Source organism: Coenobita brevimanus, chromosome 69 (genome assembly GCF_032717465.1).
Source record: "Coenobita brevimanus isolate Jiangsu-jjx chromosome 69, ASM3271746v2, whole genome shotgun sequence".
Lineage (NCBI taxonomy): Eukaryota > Metazoa > Arthropoda > Malacostraca > Decapoda > Coenobitidae > Coenobita > Coenobita brevimanus.
The window spans coordinates 24,245,632-24,247,277 of record NC_137022.1 but is presented as its reverse complement, the minus strand read 5'-3'; the positions used below and the strand labels follow the sequence as shown (position 1 = coordinate 24,247,277).

Genomic DNA, 1,646 nt, shown 5'->3' with positions numbered 1-1,646 from the left:
GCATCACTATCTTAAATATATATATATATGTTTCTATTATACATTCATGAAAAAACTACTACACTTACTTTATAAACTAAAACGAGGATGTTATAGATACGAAGGAGCGTCCGGGGAATTCCGTTCGGGACCTAGATTCACAATTTTAGGTTGAAATCTGTCTTGTATCTCAGAATTTCACTTGCAGGGAGAACAAGACGTAAAATTTCTGCACTTTCCTTGTTCTTCCTCCCAAAAAATGAAATCAGAGTTACGAGATGAGGGGAAGTTTGTTATGGTTCTTTCACAGTAACTTGGCCCAGATTTTTCTTCCTTTTGCGGCTTATTTCACGTAGCTCAGTGACAGAAAAGGTTAATGCTACAGCACTACATCATTACCATAGCACTTCCTCGTGACTAGCGTTACATTCTAGAGCTTGTATATTGTAACAACTCAGCATTTAAGAAGGAAAGATGGCAGTTTTGGGCCAAGTTAGAGTAAAAAGAATATAGTGAATCCCCGTACAATTCATCCCCCGGACAACTCCCCGGGCTCAGTAGTTAGGGCGGGTGTCGCCAGGTGGCAGTGTGGCGCCGCGGAAAAAGAAGGAAGAATACGCGCCCTCGGAGGAAGGAAACGCGCCCTCAGAGGAAGAAAACGCGCCCTCTCTGGATTTCAGGATCCCTTTTCTGCCTTGCTGGTGTTGGCCTCGCTCGAATTGACGGCTTTTTTCACGTTGTCGTTGGGCTCCTTCTCCTCGGCCAGCTCGTAGCCCCGCACCACCGTCTCGAGGAGGAACTTGATGGTGATGCGGTAGATGTTGTCCATGTTGTCGGTGTAGCGGTCGCCCAGAGTCAGTCGCACCGCCTCCAAGAACGGATGCTCAATTTTCTGCGGATATAAGGCAGCGGTGAGAATGATAACTATAACTATTACACTGCTAAATATTGACGTATTATCCCACCACCAGAAAGTTTTATTTAGAGGTCAGTTCAAAGTTCAGTAAAATCGTCTGGAAGTAGCTGGACAAAAAGCCATAGAATGAAGAGTTTAAGCCAAATACAAAACATCTAAAGGTAGCAAGAATAAAGAAAACAGGACATTATCGTACGGGAAAGGTTGTTATTATTGTCGTTGTGGTTTATCTGAAACGTGAACCCGGTTCACCACATGCTGAAATTGTCCTCCTGTAGTCCACCAACGTCATTTCGGAGGATAAAAGGAGGGAATTGAAGGCTACTGATTTTGTCCCGGGCAGCGTGGCAGCATGGTTATATTTGTGCAGCTACGTGCAGGCGTCCCTCTCCAGTACCCGAGAAAGGGTTAAATGGATGAAATAAATCTATCTATCTATCTATCTATTGCCAAAAGCCACAATCCCGCAAGGGGTGGCCATTTGACTTTGAGTTATTTGTTTTACGGGGAGGGGCACTAACCCTCCACCAACCCACTTGTTGACACGTAGGGAGCACGCATGGTTTGGTTATATGGTTACCACCCAGCGTTATAAATGGTTTCTTGGCTTACAGGAAACCATTTGGCTTGTCACTCAATGTAAAGCCATTTGTAAAGGAAAGAAAAGCAATAAGAAGTGACAGGAAAGATGGGAGAAATAGGAAGAGAGGAGGGCAGGCACAGAAAAAGAATGATAAAGGCTAAGGAAGAA

General features: G+C 44.3%; 1 protein-coding gene across 1 annotated transcript in view; it reads right to left on the bottom strand.

The window, feature by feature from the left end:
* Positions 1-655: 655 nt before the first annotated feature.
* The window catches only part of LOC145406100 (globin-1-like), a 197,963-nt gene continuing 196,972 nt past the window's right edge, over positions 656-1,646 (bottom strand). Inside the window, exon 3 of the mRNA XM_080277297.1 lies at positions 656-871. Within this exon, the coding sequence (XP_080133423.1) occupies positions 656-871 (216 nt within the window). The remainder of the gene's footprint in view (positions 872-1,646) is intronic.